The 21820-nt window shown below is 52.4% G+C and overlaps 3 protein-coding genes across 10 annotated transcripts; 2 read left to right on the top strand and 1 right to left on the bottom strand.

The window, feature by feature from the left end:
* Positions 1-419: 419 nt before the first annotated feature.
* Positions 420-7451, top strand: GUCA1A (guanylate cyclase activator 1A). Its single transcript, XM_068159580.1, has 4 exons — positions 420-898; positions 4167-4316; positions 5019-5109; positions 5828-7451. The coding sequence occupies exons 1-4, from the start codon at positions 701-703 to the stop codon at positions 5986-5988; spliced, it is 600 nt and encodes a 199-aa protein (XP_068015681.1). The 5' UTR covers positions 420-700; the 3' UTR covers positions 5989-7451.
* A 3085-nt stretch (positions 7452-10536) lies between these two features.
* Positions 10537-19723, bottom strand: GUCA1B (guanylate cyclase activator 1B). 8 transcript variants are annotated; one of them, XR_010989897.1, is made up of 5 exons: positions 19243-19723; positions 16360-16509; positions 14877-14991; positions 13728-14277; positions 10537-13565 (listed from the first exon to the last, which is right to left on the bottom strand). XR_010989897.1 is itself a non-coding variant. In XM_068159581.1 (4 exons), the coding sequence occupies exons 1-4, from the start codon at positions 19444-19446 to the stop codon at positions 14150-14152; spliced, it is 597 nt and encodes a 198-aa protein (XP_068015682.1). In that variant the 5' UTR covers positions 19447-19723; the 3' UTR covers positions 10537-14149. The 8 variants fall into 8 exon arrangements, 1 of the variants encoding a protein (XP_068015682.1); XR_010989899.1 differs by having other exon boundaries at positions 10537-12777; positions 13706-14277; XR_010989896.1 differs by having other exon boundaries at positions 10537-13627; positions 13706-14277.
* Positions 10674-13985, top strand: LOC137451711 (uncharacterized). The gene is made up of 4 exons (XM_068159412.1): positions 10674-10686; positions 12684-13486; positions 13566-13805; positions 13959-13985. The coding sequence occupies exons 1-4, from the start codon at positions 10674-10676 to the stop codon at positions 13983-13985; spliced, it is 1083 nt and encodes a 360-aa protein (XP_068015513.1).
* Positions 19724-21820: the final 2097 nt, after the last annotated feature.

The following is a 21820-nucleotide window of genomic DNA, read 5'->3' on the forward strand; positions in this document are numbered from 1 at the left end:
GGGAGCTGTCCCTGCCCATGGCAGGGAGGTTGAAACTGGATGATCTTTAAGGTCCCTTCCAACCCAAACCATTCCATGACCTTCAGGCTCAACTGACAGCTCCATCTGGAAATCCTCTAGGCAGAGGAAGACTAAGAGACTCCTCAAGTGATGTTCTCTCTTCTTCCTCTGCCTTGTTTGCAGAAGTTACTGCTCATGTGGCCCCACACAAAATCATTAATGAAGTGGATTAGGAGATTACATCATCACAGGGAAAAATTCCACCCTCCTAATCTCCTGCTGGGCCTGTAATCTGCAAGACTTTCCCATTTTACCTCCTTTCTATTTTAACCCTGAACTCTTAATGCCCAGCAGGAGCCCCGTCGCCTCATTGGCTTGGGAGGGATTTGCTGGGGACTTAAATATCACCCTCGTGCCCAAAGAGGGTTTTGTGCTTTTGAATCTACCTAGGGGAGGTGCCTTTTGCATCCTCCTAGGAGAGGTGCCTTCTGCATCCATCACCACCAACACCCAGCTGGGACAGCCCTTTGCTTGCTTCCCGACATCATCCTCCCTGCCCTGCTGCCACATTTGGACTCCAAAGGCAAGAAGCCACGTTGAAAAGAAAGCCTCAGGCTTTAGAAAACATCCATTGACTTATTTTCCTTGCCCTGGGGGGTGAGGAGAGGGGGCTGCAAAGCGACCAGCACTTGCTGTGGAGATGGGGAACATGGATGGGAAGTCCGTGGAGGAGCTGAGCACCACCGAGTGCCACCAGTGGTACAAGAAGTTCATGACGGAGTGTCCTTCTGGCCAGCTCACCCTCTATGAGTTCAAACAGTTTTTTGGCTTGAAAAACCTGAGTCCCTCAGCCAACAAATACGTTGAGCAAATGTTTGAGACGTTTGACTTCAATAAGGTAAACATTGCCCTCCCCGCTGGGGCTGCGCCGGGGCTGCTCCTGCCACAGCTCGGGGCGGCTTCTGGGTCTGTGCGGCACAGGTCGGGGCTCTAAGGCTGGGGGAGCCTACAAGAAAGCTGGGGAGGGACTTTTGAGGGTGTCAGGGAGTGAAAGGACTGGGGGGAATGGGAAAAAAATGCATTGAGATTGGATGTTAGGAAGAAGTTCTTCCCCAGGAGGGTGGGGAGAGACTGGCACAGGTTGCTCAGGGAGGTGGTGGAAGCCTCAACCCTGGAGGTTCTTGCAGCCAGGCTGGATGTGGCTCTGAGCAACCTGATCTAGTGTGGAGGTGTCCCTGCTCATGGCAGGGGGGTTGGAACTGGGTGATCAAGAGGGGATTGGATGTGGCACTTGGTGCCATGGTTTAGTAGTCAGGAGGTCTTGGGTGACAGGCTGGACTTGATGACCTTTGAGGTCACTTCCAACCTTATCGATTCTATGATTCTATGATCCTTGAGGTCCCTTCCAATCATATGGTTGTATGATTCTCCTTGAATCATAGCAGCATTCTTGATTCTCCTCATCAGCTGTAAAATCAGTTTTGTAAAGTAGCTCTTCACCTGCTGACTGCTGCAGGAGAAACCAGACCGCTCCTAGCCTGGGTGTTTCGGTGTGGAGTGACTCAGAGAGTGGGCTTGAGCTGGCAGTCTGTGACCCCTCCAGAATGGTGTGCCCTGGGCATTGCAATAGGCTGCCCAGGGAGGTGGTGGAGTCACCATCTCTGGAGGTGTTCAAGAACTGTGCAGCCATGGCATAGTTCTTCAGTAGGAGGGTGGTGAGATCTGGAGCAGGCTGCCCAGGGAGGCTGTGGAGTCTCTCTCTCTCTCTGGAGTTATTCAAAACCCACCTGGATGCATTCCTTGTGACCTGGTATAGGTGATCCTGCTTTGGCAGGACTGGATGATCTTTGGAGGTCCCTTTCAACCCCTAACATCCTGTGATTCTGTGCTGTTCAGTGCCAGGTTGGATGAGGCTGAGAGCAACCAAGTGTAATTGAGAGGTGTCCCTGCCCATGGCAGGGAGGTTGGAGTAAATGACCTACAAGGTCCCTTCCAACCTAAGCCATTCTTTCACTCTAGGTTTCAGTGGTCATGGTGGTGCTGGGTTGGTGGTTGGACTCAATGAGCTTTGAGGTCTTTTCCAACCCAAACAATTCTATGGATCTGTGGTTGATCCTTCAGTAGTGACTGCTGTGACAGTGAGGACAAAGTGAGCAGCATGAGAACCAGTGCTGCAGAGGCAGCCAGCTCCTGAGGCACATGGTGTGGGGTGAGCTGGTTGCTCCTGCAGGGAGCTGGTTGGGTTTTCCTTTGTGTTAATTAGAAATGGATTGGAGTCCATTGGGGTTCTCACCTCTGCTTGGCCCCATCTGATAAGGAGCTCAGGCCCTTGCTTCCCTCAAGGAGGTTTTGCACCTTGGGCCTGACTCCAGCAGTCCTGGAGCTCCTGCCCATGTTGGCAATGCTGTTTGCCCAGCTCAGGAGCTGTGCCAGAGAGGCAGATGGATGTTCTGTCTCCAAGAGGAAACAGCATCCTCTGTTGCTTGCAAATGCTTTGAAGCTGCAGCACATGTGAGAAGTGTCAGGGGAAGGTTGATGCCGACCCAGAGGGCTTCCCACTGAAAAAGCTGCAGCTCCAAGTCCTTCAGGTATTTTGTTTGTGCCTTGAGCTTTACCTTGCTCACTGCTCCCTGTTTGGGTGCACACGTGGAGAGGGAAGTGGTGCCCAGGAAATCCTGCTGAGAATGGGGCTCAGCAGCTATTCATAGCTAATCTGGCAGTGGGATAGAGCAGATGATCTCTTCCTGAACCCTCCCTGTGGTGCAGTGGCTTTGTTCATTGACCAGACCGTGGCTTACTCCCTCTTAATGACTCCCCATGGTTTCCAGTCCTGGTTTCCAGTCCCTGCAGGGTGCTTTGTATCTCAATGGTTTGTGCCATCAGAGTGCTCAGCGGTGAGCACCATGTCCTAAAGCTGTGACCATCGCAGGGCAGAGTGGTGGCACATGGGCTCACCCCAGCACAGCTCTGCACTGGTACCACGACCCTGGCTGGAGAGCTGTTTGTGCACCCAGCTGAATGTCTCTAACACCACGGTGGACAAACAGCCAGGAGGAAAGTCAAAGATAAAACTGTTCATGCTTCTGACGTGACAAACGCGGAGCAGGCACACAAACAGCACCGAGACAGAGCAGCTCCTTCCCCTCCTGAGCTGGCAGCAACCTGCTGGGGTAATTCCTGAGCTCCTTCTTCTGCTGGAGGGTTGCATGCAGGATCCCCCTTGCAGCAGAAAAGAGCTGAAGGTGTGTGCAAGCAGGATGAGGTCAGGTAATCCACAGGGGCTCATCTGCATAAGGCTGCTCCTCTTTGACCTCTGGGTTGCCACCACTTTGCATAAAGAGGTTCCTGCAGCACAGGCCAGGCTTGGTTAGTCCCCAGGCCAGGCACACACCTGGTCCCTTGGTTATGGACACACAAGGGCTCTGCATGGCATCATGGAGTCACTGAGCCATGGAACCATTTTGCCTGGGAGAGACCTTTTAAGGCCAAGCCCAACCACAGACTGATGTGGAGCTCTCAGCACAGAGTACATCAGCTTTCACTGCTGGGCATGCAGGAGATCATAGAATCATCAAGGTTGGAAAAGACTCCTCGAGTCCAACCATAACCCAAGCACCATGCCCTGCCAGCTCTCTGCTCTCAGGGTGGTGGCCACACACTGAAGACCTCCAGTGAGGACTTCCAAAAGCAAGCAGGAAAATCACTGAATCATAGAATCATAGAGTCAATGAGGTTGGAAAAGACCTCAGAGATCATCAAGTCCAACCTATCACCCAACACCTCCTGACTAACTAAACCATGGCACCAAGTGCCACATCCAATCCCCTCTTGAACACCTCCAGGGATGGGGACTCCACCACCTCCCTGGGCAGCACATTCCAGTGGCCAATTCCTCTTTCTGGGAAGAACTTTCTCCTCACCTCCAGCCTAAACCTCCCCTGGCACAGCTTGAGACTGTGTCCTCTTGTTCTGTTGGTGGTTGCCTGGGAAAAGAGACCAACCTCTGCCTGTCCCCAACCTTCCTTCAGGTAGCTGTAGAGAGCAAGGTCTCCCCTGAGCCTCCTCTTCTCCAGGCTAAGCAACCCCAGCTCCCTCAGCCTCTCCTCACAGGGCTTGCTGCCTGGCTGCTTTTAATCTCACCTAGCTTCTAACCTTCTGCTTTTTAGGATGGCTACATAGACTTCATGGAGTATGTGGCAGCTCTGAGCCTGGTCCTGAAAGGGAAGGTGGATCAGAAGCTGCGGTGGTACTTCAAGCTCTATGACGTGGATGGGAATGGCTGCATTGACCGGGGGGAACTGCTCAACATCATCAAAGTGAGTGGCCTCAGCTCCTTCCATCCTACCCCAGAGGATGTCATGAGATGCAGGCAGACAGAAAGGCTGTAAGAGGAATGTTCCAACAGAGAGGTTGGAAGAGGAATATTCCAACAGAAAGGCTGTCAGAGGAACATTCCAACCCAAAAGACAACTCCCTGGTAAATTAGTAGGCACTGCTGCTTGACCTCTGCCAGTCCTCCCACCAGGCTGACCATCCTGGCTGGACCTGTCTGGAGCACCCCACACCCTGCATGCTCCAGCATGCAGCAAGCCCTGCTCTCCTCACTGCAGGTTGTTCAACCACGTCCACCGAAACCCAGCTGAGATAAGCCCTTGAGTTTAATCTAAGGCTTGGCAGAGGTGAAGGGCTCCTGGCTTACCCCAGCATGCCCACTTAATCTCTTAATGCACTGATTGCCTTTTGCAGTGCCTTTAATCTCTGGTTTTCAGAAAGGACCTCTTCCTCCCACAACCTTGAGCAGCCTGGTCCAGCAGAAGGTGTCCCTCCCACGGCAGGGTTGGCACTGGATGGTCTTTAAGGTCCCTTCCAACCCAAACCATTCAATGAATCTATGAAAGCTCAACTGCCTGCAGAAGGGTTTGGCCTCTTGTGTCTTGCCACTTAGCTGTTTGTACCAGTGGACAGACAGATCTGCACAATGCTCAGGAATTGTCCTCTGTGTCCTCCTTCCCCTCCAGGCTATTCGAGCCATCAACCGCTGCAACGAGACGATGACGGCCGAGGAGTTCACCAACATGGTGTTTGACAAGATAGATATCAATGGAGACGGTGAGGAACTCCCCTGTGCAGTGCCAGTGCTGCTCCTGCTTCCCCCTTAGAGACACAGAAATGTTAAGGTTGGAAGAGACCTCCAGGATCATCAAGTCCAACCACCAGCCCAACACCACCATGTCCCCAAGTGTCATGGCTGTGGGTTTCTTCAACATCTCCAGGGGTGGTGACTCCACCACCTCCCTGGGCAGCCTGTGCCAATCCCTGACCACTCTTGCAGTCAAGAAGTTGTTCCTCATGTCCAACCTAAACCTCCCCTGGTGCAATTTGAGGCAATTTCCTCTCATGCTATTGCTACACACTCCCAGATCCCTCAGCCACTCCTCACCAGCCCGGTTCTCCAGACCCTTCACCAGCTTTGTTGCCCTTCTCTGGACACAGGGCTCAGCCTGCTAGAGCAATCCCAGATGCCAGATGTCCCAAAACACCAGGACATGAGGACAGCTGGGGGAGGGTGGCTCTCTGTGAAGGTTTAGCTCCTCATCCCCTCCCTGGGCTGCAGCCAGCTCGAGAGGACACTGCAAACTGCCCCTTGTGACACTGCAAACTGCCCCTTGTGACACTGGCAGGGTGGGGATCTGCACAGGGTGGGGATTGCTTCATCTGCAATGGGATTGGGGGCACACAGAGCTGGGACCCCATTTTATAGTGGATGTAAAGCTCCTGGGGGGCTGCTGCAAGGTGCAGGAGTTAACAGCCCTTTCTCTGAACACAGGGGAGCTCTCCCTGGAAGAGTTCATGGAGGGTGTGCAGAAGGATGAAGTGCTGCTGGACATCCTCACCCGCAGCCTGGACCTGACGCACATCGTCCGCTTGATCCAGAACGATGGGAAGAACCCACACGAGGCAGGGCAGGAGGCAGAAGATGCCCAGTAGGCTCCTGGACACCTTCCCATTGCCTCCACCTTTCCCCCTTGCATTATAAAGACAAGTCAGGCTGTGGCTGTGGGAGCTGGTGAGCTGTCCCAGCACCACTGCCACCAGCCATAGACTATCCTGCTAGTGCAGGGACCGGGCTCTGCTCCAAAGGTGCTGCTCCTCTGGCAGAGGGTTCAGGGGAGCCCGGGGCTCACCAGGCACTGGTGAGCTGGTGAGAGGACAGGCTGCTGTGAAGAAGGGGTGCTGGGATGGTGGCTCCTTGTGCTGCAAGCACACATCTACTCCTGGGACTGCCAAGGAGACCGTGGGACCTCTGGATATGGCAAGAGAGGATGCACCAAGGAGAGGAACCTCGGTGAGGCTGGGTCCTGAGAGGAGCCTCAGAACTCACCCCGGGCAGTGGCCAACACCAGCATCTGCACTGGGGATGAACCCCAGGGCCGCCCAGCCCCTTGTCCTGGTGAGAGGGAGTCCACAAAGGACACATGCACAAAACCCAGGGGGCAAACCTGAACCTTCTCTTCCCATATCAGTTTCCAGAGCAGGAGATCAGCAGATTTGGTCCTCGGTTCCCTGATTTGTTACCATTCAGTTAGCAATCATTAGTGACACTGCCAGATCCAGACCTCTGTGGGCTAGAAGAAGGAGAGTGGAGAAGGCAGTTGACTTTCCTTTGTTTAGAGAGCATTAAGCCCACAGAATGGTGCCTTTCTCACCAGCTGTCTGAACTTTAAGGGCATTTTCTCCTTGCAGTATCAGGAAGGGCTGTGTTAAACCACCACAGGCTGCAGCAGCAGCCACCCGGCGTGGGGGGGCAGAGCTTTGCAAGCCTGTAGGAATATTCCTGCAGTCTCCTGAGCTGTGCAATAAACTGAAACTCTCCTGCACCTTATGCTCCGTGTCAGCCTTGAACATCAGGAGGTTTTCACCACAAGAGCAGCTGGCAGGGAAACGCTGCCAGCGAGGGGCCAGACGCAGCACCCATGCCACGAGCATCCCGAGGCAGGCGAGGGGCACAGCCACGGTACTGTGGGCTCAAGGACTGTCCCCCGTGGAATAAACCCCTGACTGTAGCATCCCGGGCACAGCGACCTCCTCTGCAGGCGCCAGGCGGCGGCGGCAGGAGCGGGGGCTGCAGCCAGGACCCAGCGCACGCACAAGGGAGGCTGCCGAGCAGCGGCCGCGCCCCCGCGCCCGGCCGGGGCTGAGCCTCGGCTGCTCCTCCAGAGGAGTTTCCTCATCCGATGGGAACAAGCTGCAGGCGTGGAGGGGCAGCGAGGGCCACCAGGGATGATTTCTTGCCTAGCTGAAGGACTCCTCATTTAGCACTGGATGCTCGCAAGTCCTAAGCAACTTTCTGAGCGTTTTCCTGGCTGTCTTCTTCATTTGACAGTGCTTGACCTGGAAGCTTTTGTACTTCCAATCTTCTAGTGAATTAATAAAGATGTTTTACAAGATTATTTCAGGGTCTGCTTCTGCTCTCTTTGAATCAATCACTCTCGTTTCCAGCAGGTCAGATGAACTGGCTCCTGCAGGTGCTTTGGTTTGGCTTCACTGCGAGAGTTCCTCTGCCAGAAGAGCACAGGCAAGGGGAGGGCTCTGGTTTCTTCTGGTTTCCTTCTCCTTGCTTCTGGTTCCTTCAGAAGCAGCCTAGGAAAGAGGCTGCTCTGGCTGCTCACATCCCATGGGTGCTGCCTGCCCTTCTGACCTCCCCTGCACCAAGCAGCACAGCTCAGTGCTCAGCTTGCTTTAGTCAAACCTCCCCCCTGGGTAGTCCTACAACTCACTCTTGTAGAGCTCTGCTTTACCCACCTGCATTCCTCAGCACCTTCTGCTTCCTGGGCCAGGTCTGGCAGCCCCATAGCTCCCTCCTGTCCCTGTTTTCCACCCAGACAGGCAGCAAGTGCAGGATGCACAGACACAGCCCTGCTGGCTGCTGCCCCTCACAGCCTGGATTGGGTTCTATGGTTGTTGGGCAGACACGGAAACCAAAGGCCAGAGAGGAACCTGTTGATGGTCCAGCTTGTCCAGCCACCCCTCTCACACCAGTGTGAGACAGAGCAGGCTGCAAACATCTTCTTAGAGCCAGGCTGAGCTGTTTACTCAGTGTGCAATGCTCCTCCTTGCAGCACAGCTAACTCCTCCACAAATAAAAACATCACCATACTCCCTGTGCTTCATCTTCACAGCAGCAATGAGGAGGGAGCAGAGCTCAGCATAGGCTTCCTTGCACCCACCTCCTCCTCCTCCAGAGAGACATGTTCAGCCCTGCCACTTCCTCCCTGAGCCCCTCTCTGCTCTGCAAGCCGAAGGAGCTGGAAGCAGCAGCCCCCACAAAGCCTCATTTCTATGTATGAAGGCAAAGCTATTCCCAAAGGGCTGTCCCTGAGCTGCTGGCTGGCCCAGGGCACTCCTCACACCTCAGCGTCTCTCTCCAGAGGATGTTTTTTCAGCCTCTAAGAAAGCGAATTAAAACTAATTAAAAACGAATGTTGTGACTCTCTTTGCCCTAACTCAGGCATCACTCACTCATTTTAAAACGGGGGTGGCAGCCACAGACGCTTTGCTCACTCCTGGGACAGCCTCGGTGGTGAGTGAGAGGCAGCCCAGCTGCTCCAGGAGCCTGAAGCTGGGTCAGGTCCCAGCTCTGCCCCCTCTCTGCAGTGACCTGGGACAGGTCCCTGAGACAGGGTCGGGATGGAGAGTTGCAGCCACACTAAAGCCACCCAGGGAGTGACTGTTGGCAGCACCGTGGTGTTTATCTCACTGGGGTTGAGGTGTCAAAACACCAGCAATCCACAGCTGGCTTTGGAGGGATGCAGAAATCATGGATTCAAGGACTGCCCACAGTTGGGAGGGGTCTTGGGTGGGCTCTGCCCCAGAGCAGGGCTACCCTGCATGCTAGGTGTATTTCCTTCCATATCCCTCTGTCCAAGAAGAGGGGAGAGAGAAGGGGAGAGGGAAGAGAAATGGGGAGAAGAGAGCAGTGGAGAAGAGAGAGAGAAGTACAGAGGGGAGAGAGAAATGGTGAGGGGAGAGAGGAGAGAGAAGGGGAGGAGAGAGAAGGGGAGAAGAGAGAAGGGGAGAAGAGAGAAGGGGAGAAGAGAGAAGGGGAGAAGAGAGAAGGGGAGAAGAGAGAGGGAAGTAGGGAGGGGAAAGAGAAATGGAGAGGGAAGAGAGAAGGGGAAAATAGAGAAGTGGAGAAGAGAGAGAGAAGTGGAGAAGAGAGAGAGAAGTGGAGAGAGAGAGAGAAGTGGAGAGAGAGAGAAGTGCAGAGGGGAGAGGAAAGGAGAGAGAGAAGAGGGAAGAGAAGGTATTGCCCCAAATTGCTGGAGCTGATTGTGGGTGCTCTGAGAACATGAGCCCATGTGGTGAGACCTCAAGACATCCCTACAGTGACCAGCACAGGGCTGTGCAAGCCCTGGCACTGCCACTCTGCTTTCCAACCTGACATTTTCAAGGGGAAGCTGCTTTGGGAATGACCTGGACACAAACCTTTCCCCTGGCCAGCCACCAAACCCCTGCCAGCCAGGGGAGACTCTCTCGGTGTATCAACAAACCAAGCACGGGGCTGGACTCCTCCTCTTCCCTTCTCAGCTTCGTGATTTGTGCTCAGGGCTTGCCCAGGGAATGCACTCCCCAGAGTACTTTGGGATGTGATGCCTCCTGGGCTTCTGTTCCCTGGTGCCTCTCCCCACCAGCCCCCTTCAGCTACAGCCTTACCTTCAGCTTTCTAATCTGATTATTCCACCTTCAGTCCCACCCAACCTGAGGGGCATCCAGCGTCAGAGCAGATGGCAGGAGCTCAGCAGAGCCACCTGACATTTGCCTTTCCCAAGCCATCCTCTTTCCCCATTTAGACCCAAAAAGAAATCCTATCAGGCAAATCCAATTGCAGCTGGGCTGTAAGGCTGGAAAAATGGATTATGCAAAGTGCCTGACATCAGTGGCTTGATGTGAAGGTGGAACTGAGCTGGGGAGGAGATCAAAGAGCTTATACCAATGGCTTTTAAAATAGGACTAAGACTAAAGCACCTTGACAAAAGATTACACAACTGATAAGAGGGACAATTTTCCACTGGGTGATGCCAGCACTGACACAGGCATTGCCCACCTTGTGCCCAGGCATGTCCAGGCCAGAGAAGGTGGAACCATCCTGCTGCCCAGGCCAATGCTGGCTTGGAGCCCTAAGTCCGTTGAGGTTCCTGTTTCAGTGCTGACAGGGTTAAAAGCCATCAGCTAGCTGATTGCAGCACTGGCAGCTCAGCTTGTGAGCCCCTATCTCAAATTCCATTAGCAATTGATTGCTTTTCATGCCACACTTCTGCTTTCCTCTGCCATCGGGTGGAAGTTAAACTGAAGAGACTCCTTTCCTGCTCTGCATCTGCAGTAGCATCACCATCTCTGCCTTCTCTTTTGCCTCACCCAGGCTGGCTGCTCCACCTCCCCTAAATTCACTATGTCTCAAAGCCTCCAGCTTTGGCCAGCTGCTTACAGAGGTCTCAGCCTTCATTCTAAGAGGGGAAAACAAAAATCCCCCAACCATGTTTTCATAAATAGATCTTTATTAAATTGATGTTACAAAACCTCTCCCAGCAGCCACCCCATGTGCTTGGTGCTAGGATGCCCTCTACCACCTCAGCTGAGGACTGCTGCTGCAGGGACATGGAACATCTCCACCCATGCCTCAGCCAGGTGAGCAGAGCAAGAGTTTGAAGCATCAAAGCAAACCTGCAGTGTTGCAGCTGCAGCAACCAGACATCCACTGAACTGTGCAAGGAGCAGAGTGAGTTGTGTTGGGTGAGAGGCTGAGGTGTAAGGAATTAGAGTGTTGTGTCCTCCACTGAAAACATTTGTCCAAAATTTAACAACCACAGGTCATCTCTTTCCATCTGACACAGAAAATGGTTGGACTTGGAGCATCTGGTGTGAGATGGATAAAAGCCAGCAGCTCCAGTAAGAGAATGGGTTGGGTTGGAAGGGACCTCCGAAGGGCATCCAGTCCAACCCCCCTGCAATCAGCAGGGACATCCTCCACCAGATCAGGTTGCTCAGAGCCTTGTCCAGCCTCACCTTCAGTACCTCCAAGGATGGGACCTCAGCTACCTCCCTGGGCAACCTGCTGCAGTGTTCCAGCACCCTCATGGTGCAGAACTTGTTGCTAACATCCAGACTAAATCTGCTCTAATTTCAAACCATTGCCCCTCACCCTACCACTGCAGGCCTTTGGAATCAGTCCTTCTGCAGCCTTCTTTGTAGCCCCTTCAGGTACTGGAAGGTGGCTCTAAGGTCTGCCTGGAGCCTTCTCTTCTCCAGGCTGAACATCCCCAGCTCCCTCAGCCTGTCCTGGTAGCAGAGGTTCTCCAGCCCCCCAGCCATCTCTGTAGCCCTCCTCTGGCCCTCCTCCATCAGGTCCATGTCCTTCCTGTGTTGAAGACTCCAGAGCTGGACACAGCACTCCAGTCAAGTGAATCTTTTCTTCCAAGCTCTCAAGTCAGATTTTTCCCTTTCAGATCTTTGGCTGCTAAACTGTTGAGCTGAGCTTTAAAGAGCTGCCTGACAGCATGAGCTGGGAATCTAATCAGCTCTGATAAGCACACCACGAGCTAGTGCATATTTACAGAGCACTCTTGGAAAGGCTGTTTTAGAAGGGGAAATGGAGGTGCATTTGAACTCTAGCATTGCCTGTGTCTTATCCTGACCACTTTTCCTCATGGTCCTGAATTTAAACACTGGTTGAAGTGACAAGACCACAAACCAGAGAGCTCACCAACTACTGAAGGATCCTACAACCCTAATGAAAGGCCACAGAAAAACAAATAAGAGGGGGTAGGGTGGGTGGGTGGGAGGGGGGGTTGCAAATCTCCTCATGGGTATGACCTGGCCCACTGATCCCATGGGAAAATGAAAACAAACCAGGCAAGCTCATGGTTATATCCCTGGGGAAGTTTCCCTTGCAAAGAAACCAAAGACTCTCAAAGAACTGAAGTGAAAATATTGGTGCAACCCAAATTCTCTTTCCACAACATGTGGGAATCTGGGCTAGAACAGCAGAGCTCAGCCTACAGCTGCTCCAGGTTTTTATATCTATAATCTGTGGCTAAGTTAAGCCCAGTGTAAAACCACTGGACTGCAGCAACTCCCTTGGATTCCCTGCCACTTGTTCCCTTCTGTGATCCTGCTGAGAAAGCAGCACCAATCCTCCCACTGCAGGGGCACTGCCAGGCAGAACTCTGCTCTTCCCTTGTCCCTCCTTTTACCTCCCCCAGTGCAGTGAGAGTCGTGGAGCTCTCAGAGCTCAGTCTTCACAGGGCAGGAAAAGCTGTTCTGGAGTGATGAGTTGGGAAGAAGAAGGCTCCAAAGGAGCAGAACTACACTTGTGCAAATCTGGCCTCTAAATGTGGCTGTGAGGAGGAGGTACAATTCCTCCTGCTGCTGCTGCTCCTCACTGCTTGGAAAAAGCATTTTTCCAGCCTCACAGCCCCAGGGCTCTGAACAGGTCGAAGGAAGCAGGCTCTGGTCCATGGGAGAGATGCTGGAAGTTGGCTGCTCCACCTGCCCAGCCCACACAGCAGGCTGGCCTCAGCTCTGGGAGCTGTCTTGGCTGGCACCTACAGTCCACTGCTTGCTTTTGAGAGCAATATGCTGGTGCTCAGCACTTCTCCCTTGACATTTAATTCTACTAAACACAGACACAGAGCTCCTGTGTGCATCAAGTCTGTCAGAGCACCTCTTCTGCTGTCACTTGGGTCCTTCTGCTGCCACCTTGGGTCCTTCTGCTGCCACCTTTGGGTCCTGCTCTCACTTGGGTCCTTCTGCTGCCACTTTGGGTTCTGCTGTCACTTTGGTTTCTTCTGCTGCCACCTTGGGTCCTTCTGCTGCCACCTTGGGTCCTTCTGCTGCCACCTTTGTGTCCTGCTCTCACTTGGGTCCTTCTGCTGCCACTTCGGGTTCTGCTGTCACTTTGGTTTCTTCTGCTGCCACCTTGGGTCCTTGTGCTGTTACTTGGGTCCTTCTGCTGCCACCTTGGGTCCTTCTGCTGCCACCTTGGGGTTCTTCTGCTGCCACTTTTGGGGCCTTCTGCTGTCACTTTGGGTCCTGCTGTCACTTTGGGTTCTTCTGCTGCCACTTGGGTCTTTCTGCTGCCACCTTTGTGTCCTGCTGTCACTTGGGTCCTTCTGCTGCCACTTTGGGTTCTGCTGTCACTTTGGTTTCTTCTGCTGCCACCTTGGGTCCTTCTGCTGTTACTTGGGTCCTTCTGCTGCCACCTTGGGGTTCTTCTGCTGCCACTTTTGGGGCCTTCTGCTGTCACTTTGGGTCCTTCTGCTGTCACTTTGGTTTCTTCTGCTGCCACTTTGGGTCCTTCTGCTGCCACCTTGGGTTCTTCTGCTGCCACCTTGGGTCCTTCTGCTGTCACTTGGGTCCTTCTGCTGTTACTTTGGTCCTTCTGCTGCCACTTTGGGTCCTGCTGTCACTTTGGGTCCTTCTGCTGCCACTTCAGGTCCTGCTGTCACTTTGGGTTCTTCTGCTGCCACCTTTGTGTCCTGCTGTCACTTGGGTCCTTCTGCTGCCACCTTTGTGTCCTGCTGTCACTTTGGGTTCTTCTGCTGCCACCTTTGGGTCCTTCTGCTGCCACCTTTGGGTCCTTCTGCTGTCACTTGGGTCCTTCTGCTGCCACTTTGGGTCCTGCTGTCACTTTGGGTTCTGCTGCCACCTTTGGGTCCTTCTGCTGCCACCTTTGGGTTGGATGTGTTTGTGTCTCTTCAGGCAAGGATGATGCAAACCCCAATCTGCCCTGGAGACAGCACCACCGTGTCAGGAGTCCTTGCTTCCCAATCCCATCTGTCATCAGAACAAAGCCTTGCCCAGCATCCACTGCAAGAAGCCACACACACACACACACAAAAGTTTGCTCCTTGGGGTGTAACCAAAAACCAGAGCTGGCAAACACGGTGTTATGTACACAGAAAGACTTATTCATGGGCCAAAAATAGTCTCTGGGTACCAGCAGCAGGCAGCAGATGGGTTTCAGGTCGTGATAGAGCTTCTTGAAGCACTGAAGTTTTCACCTGGATGCTGAGGTTGTATGGAAAAGGAAAGCCACTACCACCCTAGGGTAAGTCACAGTTGTGGTCAGCATCACATTCCCAGAACTTTCTCAGAACAAAGCACTCTTTCTCCTCTGCTCAGTGACCCAGCCCCCAGGGTTGACATCCATTTGCAACATCTTCATCACCCACTTGTCCCTCCTGGCCCCATCAATGAACTCGTCAAGGGATAACTGCCCTGTGTAGGAGATGAGGAGGACAAAAAGGGGAGACAAAACGTGACAGATAAGACAAGAGGAAGGCAGGAAGCAAAAGCCACCTGTGCTTCACAGAACACGGTAATAAATGTGACCAAAGCCATACTGCATCTCCCACCCCGGGCTTCAGGGCAGCTAACAAAGACAAACCGGCAGCTGCAACCCGGTGCACCCACACCTACCCCATCCTGCTGGCTGGCACCAAGTGCTGCCTCTGCTCAGACATGCTCCTGCAGCAGGGTGGCAAGTCTCACCCTGCAAGCTCCAGTTTGACTGGAGCCACTGGCTTTACCCAGGCTGTCTGTGCTGGGACCGGGACCTACACTCTGGCTACCTGGGGCTTTTAGAGGCTGAGGTCTGTGTGTCCTCAAAACCCCAGACTGAGCAGGGACCTCTCTGTGTTTTACATGCCAGTGACCATGACAATTATTTCATCCTGCTGCACCGAGTCCCTCTTGATTCCATCCAACAGCCCAGAGCCAGGTCCGGTGTGCCCAGTGGTCCTGGTTTCTTGAGAACCACGAGCCCAGCCAGCCTGCCCAGCACAGAGAACACCTGCTGACACCTGAGCATCACTTACCATCCCCATTCTCATCCACTAACTGAAATATCCTGTCCACAACCTCCTCTGGTGTGAGCAAGGGGGTCCTCTCCTCCACCTCCGACCGACACACTTTCTTCAGCTTGTAGATGGACTGAAAAGAAGTTCACAGGTTATGAGAGGGGCTGGAAAATGAGGAGCAGTGAAAAAGAGGAGCAGTGAACTCCAGTATCTTCCCAACAGCATCAAGGTCTGTTCCAAGAGCTGCAGTTTTAACATGTCTAAGATGATTTTCCACTCAACCTTTACTGAAACCTCTGACCTGAAGCTCTCACAGACTGCACAATGCTTCAGTTACTCTTTGAGGCTGCTGCCCTCCTACTTTCCTGACACATTTTGATCAGGGTTCCTTTGCAAAGAACAAGGCAAGAGCTTCACAGAGGGGAAAATCCTGACTTTGGAGTATGGGTTCTTCTAGCATCTGAGGCCAGGCACATCTGGACTTAGCCTCTCCCAGGGAGCTTGTGCCTAAGCTGCAAGATCAAACCCATATTAGCACATCCCATGACCCAGAGTTTCTGTTCCACTTTGTCACTGGAAAAGGGCAGATTTTATCTGCCCCTCCCATGCCAACTGCCATTTACACCTTGGGCTGAAGGGGTTTACCTGAAACTCTTCCCAGAGAGGGGATTAGCAAGGCCCTAACACAACTCCAGCCAATTCCTGTCTGACCTCAAAACTATAATTGAAGCTGCCCTGGACAAGTTCCTGAGATGCTCCCACTCTTGGTGCTGCAGCTAACAAGCTGTTGACACTTTCCACCCCAAACGACCTACTTTCCACACACTCCATTGCTGATGTCTTCTCAAGACTGCTTTTCACCCAAGGCTGAAAATGCTGGTTGCCCAGGGATGACATCTCATGAGTCCTGCAAGGGTGGGCCACAGCACCAGTGGGGCAGGGCTGACTCCAGCACAACCAACCAAAGCCAGAACCCAGGTGCCCCGTGTCCCACTCTCTGCTAAGCCCCTGCCTGCTCTCACACCTTACAGTCCCCAGTGAAAGCCAAGTGCAGAACATACAGAGACCCAGAAAGAAAGAACTGCAGCAGGGATTTCTGTGCTGATTTGTGCCTCTCAGGGGTTTTCACCAGCAACTCAGGCAGGAAACTCGGCTCCTCTAAGGGGCACGGGGTGAAACCCACCTCCACTGGCCAGGGCAATGGCTCTTGGTGAAAAAGGTTGAAAGGAAAGGCAGAGCAGAAAGAGAGAACCTAACAGCATCCAGATGCTGCATTTCTGGACAGCTTCAGCAGGAGCCTGCAGAGGGTATCAGTGGTCCCTCAGCCACCACATCGGGCTCCAACCCCCTGAGCACACATCCCTTTCACCAGGGTCAGGCCTTTTCACTTCATCACCATCCCCAGCTGCCTTGAAACCTGATTAGCACAAACCCTGATACATCATTACATTGCCAAAGAGCTGTGATTGCTCAAATGGGCGATTGGGCAACGCCTACCCACCTCGACAATTTCCAGCAGCTCAGGTTTATCTATGCAGCCATTCCCATCCTTGTCATACACTTTGAACGTCCACCTCAGCTTGTGCTCCAGTTTGCCTCGTAAGACAAGATTCAAGGCAGCCACATACTCCAGAAAATCGATGGTGTTGTCCTGGAGAAACAAAAGCAGCAGCTGAATGGCACTTAGCAGGGAAGAGCTGATAAGAAACTGCCCAAGAGAGAATGCAGGCAGCAGTTATTTGCCACTTCGCAGCAGATTTGTACCACAGCCACACCACTCTGCACCAAGGATGAGCTCATCAGGAGTGCAGAGCAAAGCAATCTGACAGTGAGGAGGGGACAGCCACCGGGACTCCAGAAAGATCAATGTGGATACCCCGAGGTGATAAGGATGGGGAGGCAGAGGAGGGTCAGTGCAGGAGATACTGACTGTTTGGGAAGGTTATTGCCATTTTCAATGGTCTCAGCTGCTTCAATGCTGAGACCAACACCACACCATCACTTATTTCTCCCATCCTACCCCCTTGTTTGATCCTGGTTCATCTGAGGAAGACTACAATGCAAATGTCACCGTTTAGGGCGCAGCAGGAACACCCCCAGTCAAGGATTCACATCGAGTGCTCAACCTCCTGAGAACTCAGGCGCAGGGATGAGGACTCCCTGGGCAGCCTCCAGCAGATGGCCCTCTTGCAGGTCACCACCAGCCCCAGGGCTAAACTGGGTTCCTCGTCACCTTACAGCCCTCCCGACCCAGTTAGCAACCCCCCTGGGAAGGTCTAAGCTGTGCATCCCCCACCCCCAGCACCGACCTGCTCTGCAGCAGCTGTGAGCAAAACCTGTGCCACTGCACTTCCAAAGCCAGCAGGGATGTAAAGACAGCTGAGAGCTGGTTTTGTTTTGTTGCTGTGTTACAGATAAGCCTTTAGACTGCCAGGTCCAGCTCAACAGATTCCATACCATGGGCATACTTAAGCAAACATATGGATCCTATCCTGGTTGCTCTTAAATTCAAGTACCAGCACCCCCTAAACCCTGATTTTCAGTCTGATTGGGAGAACTGCCAAGCGGGAGTGGGAACCTTTCCTGCACAGGTTTGCCCTGCAATCCTTTCTGCACAGCTTCCATGTCAGAATTAACAGACTCACAGAATCATTTTGGCTGGAAGAGACCTTTGAGCTCATCCAGTCCAACGATTCTCTAACACTACCAAGCCTGGGACTAAACCATGGCCCTCAGCACCACCACATCTCTGTGGCTCTGAAACACCTCCCCAGGGATGGGGATTCAACCACCTCCCTGGAGAGCCTGTTCCAGCCTTTGAGAACCCATTCAAGGGAAGAAGTTTCTTCTAAGATCCAACTTAAACCTCCTCTGGTGCTACTTGAGGCCAGGATTCAGACCTGGAGCTTCAGGTCTGGTGTTTTGTTTTGTTTTTCTCAAGAATTCAGGTTTTGCCAACATCAAATCCTGAGACAGGTCTGACCTGCTCACATCTCCCACAGCTTCGTCATCCTTTCTCACAGGCTGGCTTTTGTTGCCACCACAGTGTGGCTTTGCCACTGGTTTCAGAGGAAGCTTAAGGGAAAGTGGTCTATCAGAACCAACAGACCTGCCTCCCTTTTGCTCTGTTAATAAAACAGCAACAAACAACTCCCCTTGAACACAGCCAAAAGCTCCAGGAAAACAGGTGAGCTGTTTGGGCAAGTTTAGGAAAGATGTTGAGTTGCTGGAATGTGCCCAGAGAAGGGCAACAAAGCTGGGGAGGGGTCTGGAGCACAGCCCTGGGAGGAGAGGCTGAGGGAGCTGGGGTTGCTTAGCCTGGAGAAGAGGAGGCTCAGGGGAGACCTTCTTGCTCTCTCCAACTCCCTGAAGGGAGGTTGTAGCCACTAGGGGTTGGGCTCTTCTCCCAGGCCCCCAGGAGCAGAACAAGAGGACACAGTCTCAAGCTGTGCCAGGGGAGGTTCAGGTTGGATATTAGGAAGAAGTTCTTCCCAGCAAGAGAGATTGGCCATTGGGATGTGCTGCCCAGGGAGGTGGTGGAGTCCCCATCCCTGGAGGTGTTTAAGAAGAGGCTGGATGAGGCACTTAGTGCCACGGTTGAGTTGATTAGATGGTGTTGGATGATAGGTTGAACTCCATGATCTCGAAGTTCTTTTCCAACCTGGTTAATTCTATTCTAATTCTATTCTGCAGTGTTGCTTTGCCCTTTCAAGATGGGAAAAGGCAGCTCTGTGCCACTTCTTTGGAGGATCCAAACTGCCAGAGCCCAGCTGACTGGGCTGGCTTTGCACAGCACACGGGTATGCCACTAAACCTGAAAGCCCACTTTTCCCAGGTGTCTGATGACAAATACAGCAGAGGGAATCAAAACCAGCATGTCTGAATCGTGCAGCATTCCTTCACTTTCCAGTGGCTACATATCAATATTTTGTTACAGGCCACCTGTTGGTACTGCACACAAACTTCCCCCAGTGCACAGCAAGCCTGAGCAGGGCTTTCCTCTGCTACAATCCCCTCCTCCAGCTCAACAGATAATGGTGTTTTTCCCCCATGTAACAGCCTTGGCCACCTGAGAATTGATCACCAAGACTGCCTCCAAATGTGACAGCCTGAATTTCAGCCTTTTCATCCATCCTTAGTCCCTTAAGGGGACGTTCTGTGCAGAGATTTATGAGAAGACAAACCCCCAGCAGCTCCTACAGAGGAGCACAGCACCTGCTCCTCCTCCCCCTGCCCTAGGAAGTCCATCATCCTTACCTTAGTCTCACGAAGCACGGAAACAGGAGTGGGAATTGCACCAGAACACCTCCAAATTAGAAGGCAGCTTGCACAATTATTAGCCAATCAATTAGCCAAGCAAGTGTGGCAACTCCTGACCACTTACCCCGTTCTTATCAAAAGCTCTGAACATGTTCTCAATGTACTCTGCTGCTTCGTGGTTATCATGGACCCCGAAGAACCGCTTGAACTCGTGCATGAAGAGGGTCCCACTGGGGCATTCAACCACAAACTTCTTGTACCACTCCTGCAATTCAGCAACATCAATCTCTGCTTGCTCCCCCTCGGCGTTGGTGAACTGCTGTCCCATTCCTCTCTGTCAGGCAAGGTTAAAACCAGAAGGAACAAAAGGGAAACCCTCAGAAGTCCTTCGCTTGCGTTGGCCTTTGGTCACCTTTGCTGTTGTCTCTTTGTGGGTTGGTTTTATTTCTTCTTCTCCTGTGCTTTTATTTGATGTTCTGCTACTTCAGTTTATTGCTGTGGTTCACTTTTTTTTTCCCCACCTTGCCCTTTCTGTCCTGCAGTTTTCCCCAGCAGAGCTGTGTGCTCTTGCTGGGCGATGCCAGAGGTGCTGCTCTGCATTAGGGCAGCGTAATGCACGGGATCAGGCATGAATAAAAATAACTAAGATCATTAGGAGCTTCCCAGCCGTGACTCACAGAGACCTTCAGACATTCTGAGCTCTGCCCTATTTAGGAGCAGAACTCCAGGGGCTTGGGGGACTCCTTCTACATATCAATAACTTCACACAGAGGAATTTGGGAGCTGAGCTTCCCTTTCCACACAAGGCACAACCCCACTCACCTTTATGCTTGAAATAAAAAGGGACCAAGTGAGCTTCTCTACCAGTTTTTCAACACTGGCATGTAGTATTTGTGAGCAGGGGCTACTCAGTGTTTCAGTGAAACAGGGGCAGAGAAACAAGCACAGACAGCCAAGCCTGAGGAAAAAATCAGCACAGACAATTAGCACAGCAGAAAACCTGCTAAGGCATAAAGCTGACTGAATGCCTGCATAAAAATGCTTCAATTAGCACAAGCACATAGACAGAAACACTGCACATCCCTCCAACTCACTTTGAAGTGTGAGTCTGAAGAACAACAGGAACTTATATTTCTTTAGATTCTGAGAATTGATATTTCCTTAATCCCTTTCCAGTTTTTTTGTGTGCCTTTATGCACTGAAATCCTCCTCCAGCCCACCCTCAACACTGAACATTGCCTGCTCCTTTTGCTACGGACACAACACACAGCTCTGCTTCAAGCTTGTTGCTGCTGTGCCCAATGGCAGCCTGGACTGCATCAAAAGCAGTGTGGCCAGCAGATCAACAGAGGTAATTCTGCCCCTCTGCTCTGGTGAGACCTCACTTGCAGTGCTGTGTCCAGTTCTGGAGCCTTCAACACAGGAAGGACATAGACCTGATGGAGAGGGCCCAGAGGGGGCTGGAGAGCCTCTGCTTCAGGACAGGCTGAGGGAGCTGGGGGTGTTCAGCTTGAAGAGAAGGCTCCAGAGAGACCTAATAGCAGCCTTCCAGTGCCTGAAAAGGGCTACAAGAAAGCTGCAGAGGGACTGATTCCAAAGGCCTGCAGTGATAGGACAAGGGGCAATGGTTTGAAACTAGAGCAGATTTAGTCTGGATGTTAGGAACAAGTTCTTGCACCATGAGGGTGCTGGAACACTGCAACAGGTTGCCCAGGGAGGGTGCTGAGGCCCCATCCCTGGAGATATTGAAGGTGAGGCTGGACAAGGCTCTGAGCAACCTGATCTAGTGGAGGATGGAGGTTGGACTGGATGCCCTTTGGAGGTCCCATCCAACCCAACCCATTCTCTTACTGGAGCTGCTGGCTTTTATCCATCTCACACCACATGCTCCAAGTCCAAGCATTTTCTGTGTCAGATGGAAATAACCTGTGGTTATTAAAGTGTCTGACCCAGCTTGCCATCCAGGTAAGACTCTTCTCTTAAGAGGATTGGAGCAGTGTTAATAGGAAATAATAAACTGCCTATTGTCATAGTGCCACAGCTGAGAAGGGTTTAAACTGTTCACTGGTTTGGGGGTATTGGTTTTCACTGGGTTGGAGAGAAGAGTTTCTCACTTGGAAAAACACCTGTTAAGAATTAGTCTGCAGTTTGATACTGGAGAAGAGCACAGCAACTCAACCCCCACTCTAAGAATAGGGTTTGCTCTCAATCTACTCACAGTAAGTAACCTATCAGTAGTATTGCATCTGTGTGCATGTGTAGAGAGAGGTTTGCAGGAGTGCAGTGTAAGTTGGCACCTGGCAGTGGCTGCTTCCACTGAGGAATCCTGAGCAAGAGGATGAGGGGACCACAGCAGCAGCGTGGGGATGGATGGGAAAGACCAGAGCCACCAGAATGGCCAAGACTGCTCTCTCCCAATAAAAAGGTGGATTTCAATCTAATGATGCAGAGGACTCCTGCCTGCCTGTCTTTGTGCCTAGGAGAATGGAACACAATTATTGATCCTTCCTTTTGCAAATGCTTCAGCTACTGACCCTAAGATCAGAGCAGCTTGAGGTCTGGCTCATCAGGGAGAGCTACAGGAGATCTACCCACCAATATTTTTCTCTTGAGGAGAGGAAACTTAGGCTGGAGGTTAGAAAGAAATTCTTTACAGTGAGGGTGGGGAGACACTAAAACAGGCTGCCCAGGGAGGTTGTGGA

The sequence above is a fragment of the Melanerpes formicivorus genome, unplaced genomic scaffold (assembly GCF_026170545.1).
Source record: "Melanerpes formicivorus ecotype bairdi unplaced genomic scaffold, bMelFor1.0.p_v2 SCAF_46, whole genome shotgun sequence".
Lineage (NCBI taxonomy): Eukaryota > Metazoa > Chordata > Aves > Piciformes > Picidae > Melanerpes > Melanerpes formicivorus.

Excerpts from the sequence above, each read along its gene's own strand:
- GUCA1A (XM_068159580.1), top strand. The coding sequence starts at position 701 with ATGGGGAACATGGATGGGAAGTCCGTGGAGGAGCTGAGCACCACCGAG. Across the intron at positions 899-4,166 it reads AGACGTTTGACTTCAATAAG|GATGGCTACATAGACTTCAT; the intron begins GTAAACATTGCC and ends TCTGCTTTTTAG. Across the intron at positions 5,110-5,827 it reads GATAGATATCAATGGAGACG|GGGAGCTCTCCCTGGAAGAG; the intron begins GTGAGGAACTCC and ends CTCTGAACACAG.
- LOC137451711 (XM_068159412.1), top strand. Across the intron at positions 13,487-13,565 it reads TTTGGGTCCTTCTGCTGCCA|CTTTGTGTCCTGCTGTCACT; the intron begins CTTCAGGTCCTG and ends TTCTGCTGCCAC. Across the intron at positions 13,806-13,958 it reads CCTGGAGACAGCACCACCGT|AAAGACTTATTCATGGGCCA; the intron begins GTCAGGAGTCCT and ends TTATGTACACAG.
- GUCA1B (XM_068159581.1), bottom strand. The coding sequence starts at position 19,446 with ATGGGACAGCAGTTCACCAACGCCGAGGGGGAGCAAGCAGAGATTGAT. Across the intron at positions 16,510-19,242 it reads GAGCTTTTGATAAGAACGGG|GACAACACCATCGATTTTCT; the intron begins GTAAGTGGTCAG and ends TTGTTTCTCCAG. Across the intron at positions 14,992-16,359 it reads AGCTGCTGGAAATTGTCGAG|TCCATCTACAAGCTGAAGAA; the intron begins GTGGGTAGGCGT and ends ACTTCTTTTCAG.